This window comes from Scardinius erythrophthalmus, assembly GCF_964197995.2.
Source record: "Scardinius erythrophthalmus genome assembly, chromosome: 22".
Taxonomy (NCBI): Eukaryota; Metazoa; Chordata; class Actinopteri; order Cypriniformes; family Leuciscidae; genus Scardinius; species Scardinius erythrophthalmus.
Window position 1 is genome coordinate 965,404 of NC_138242.1, and position 2,097 is coordinate 967,500.

The 2,097-nt window shown below is 39.7% G+C and overlaps 1 protein-coding gene across 1 annotated transcript in view; it reads left to right on the plus strand.

The window, feature by feature from the left end:
- The first annotated feature begins 363 nt into the window (after nt 1–363).
- The window catches only part of tgfbr1b (transforming growth factor, beta receptor 1 b), a 98,309-nt gene continuing 96,575 nt past the window's right edge, over nt 364–2,097 (plus strand). Inside the window, exon 1 of the mRNA XM_081352712.1 lies at nt 364–606. Within this exon, the coding sequence (XP_081208838.1) occupies nt 390–606 (217 nt within the window). The 5' untranslated portion in view covers nt 364–389. The remainder of the gene's footprint in view (nt 607–2,097) is intronic.

Genomic DNA, 2,097 nt, shown 5'->3' on the forward strand with positions numbered 1-2,097 from the left:
GGGTTAAATAAAGTATAAGCAGTCGGTTACCATTTTTTACAGTATGCTATATATATATATATAGATAGATATATATATATATATAGATAGATAGACTAAAAACTTAGTGGATGTCGTGAGTTTGACTTTCAGTCAGAGATTATAATTCCAGATGAAATCAGGAAAATCTGATTTACAATATTGTTTTCGTGCATGCAGAAGAGCATCGCCAGAACAGATCAGACAGAAAGAGCTGTGGAATGTGTTCTTATGCAACCAGACCAGACAGAGAGAGAGAGAGAGAGAGAGAGAGAGAGAGAGAGAGAGAGAGAGAGAGAGAGAGAGACACACACATACACACACACACACACACACTTCAGGGCGGGATCGGTGTCGGTTCGTCCCAGCCAATGATCAGACGTGTTTCTCTTCCCCCTTTCCCCCTGTTTCTCCCAGTCCTCCGGCAGCTCAGTCTGCCTGAACGCCTCGAGTCTCGCAGAAGAAGAGTGAGGATGAGGAGGATGATGATGATGATGATGAGGAGGATGAGGATGATGATGGATGCAGTGCCGTGTCGTCTGGTGTTTTTCGCCCTGCTCTTCGGAGCCCGGCTCCCGCACACAGAAGGTAGGATCCCGGGGAACGAGGGCTCTGGTTCTGGGCATCGGAGGGTCGCTCTTTGTTTGCAAGCAACTGCAACCCAAAGAGAGCGTGTGTGTGTGTGTGTGCGCGCGCGTGTGTGTGTGTGTCTGTGTTTCTGCAAAGATGGCGCAGGTCAGAGAGAGAGAGAGAGAGAGAGAGAGAGAGAGAGAGAGAGAGAGAGAGAGAGAGAGATGCTGACTGCCAGTAGAAGCTCTTTTATTTCTTCGCGACTGAGAAGAAAAGGAGAGAAAGCGCAGAAAAGTCCACCATATCACACACACCTGATCGCGTTATAAGCTGAACTCGTTCACAGCGCGTGTGTTCAGATGAGTGACGTGTGATCAATGCGAGAGATGTTTTCATTCCAGTCTGATTACAGGCTGATTGTGTTATAGTTATCACTCTTTAAGATCACAGACCGTGACAAACACACACACACACGCTCACGTCTCATCTGCCTCGAGGCGTTGTATTTTCAGTAGAAACAGTCTTACCTATCGATTAAACGCATTTTATAAATACATTATGTAGTTGAAGTGTGACGTAGAATATCATAATTATCAGTTTGTTGTTCACACTAGTCGAAACTTATTTTGGTCGATAATAACCGTCAATCTGAAAGACAGCTCCCTTTTTATTTACTGTATACCCAATAAAAGATTGTTTTCCGTAGTTACTCAATTTAAATGTATTGATAAAACTTAAAAAACAAAGCATATTTACGTATTTCGCTAACAGCTGGATTGGGCTAACTATCCAGATAACAGATAGCTCTAAATGCTGGTAGCGCTTTTAAAGTTTAAAAAAATGTAATCTTTTGTCTCAGAATGTAACTTTAATGTATGTTGTTACATGTTTGGTATATTTAAAACGTTTCAATGTGTTCCGTCAACTCGTTTGACTTTTGTATTAGCCGTTAGCTGTTTGGCTAACTTGTTTCCATTAGTTCTTAGTTGGAAAACCGAAACAATTTACAAATACCAAAACAATTCTAGTGAACTTGTCAGCGATTGGTAATGACTACCCGATGTGTCTCCATTTGTATTTCTAATATAATTTAATGTTTAAAAATACTTTTTTAGTAATAATGAGTTATGTGCTGCTGTTTGAACTGACTGTTTTAAACATGTAAAGTGAGGGGAAACTCGATGAATCGCAGTAGAAATAATAAGGTAAACATAGAGGATGATGTCAGATGTTTTATAGACTGGAGATTGTAGACTGTCTCATTTGTGTCCTGTCTAACTGTACAGCTTTAATGGGTGTTACACAAAGAAAAAACTACCATAGTATTTCAATTTGCCATGGTATTATTTAGTGTACGAGGGTATTGCCTTTTGCATCACAGTACATTTTTGTAAGATTTTTTTTTAATGTACATGTATTGAATTTGAAGCATATTTCCACCACACAAGAAAAAAAAAAAGATTTTTGTTCAATAATTATGACATAAAAAACAGGGCTGCCAACTTTTGA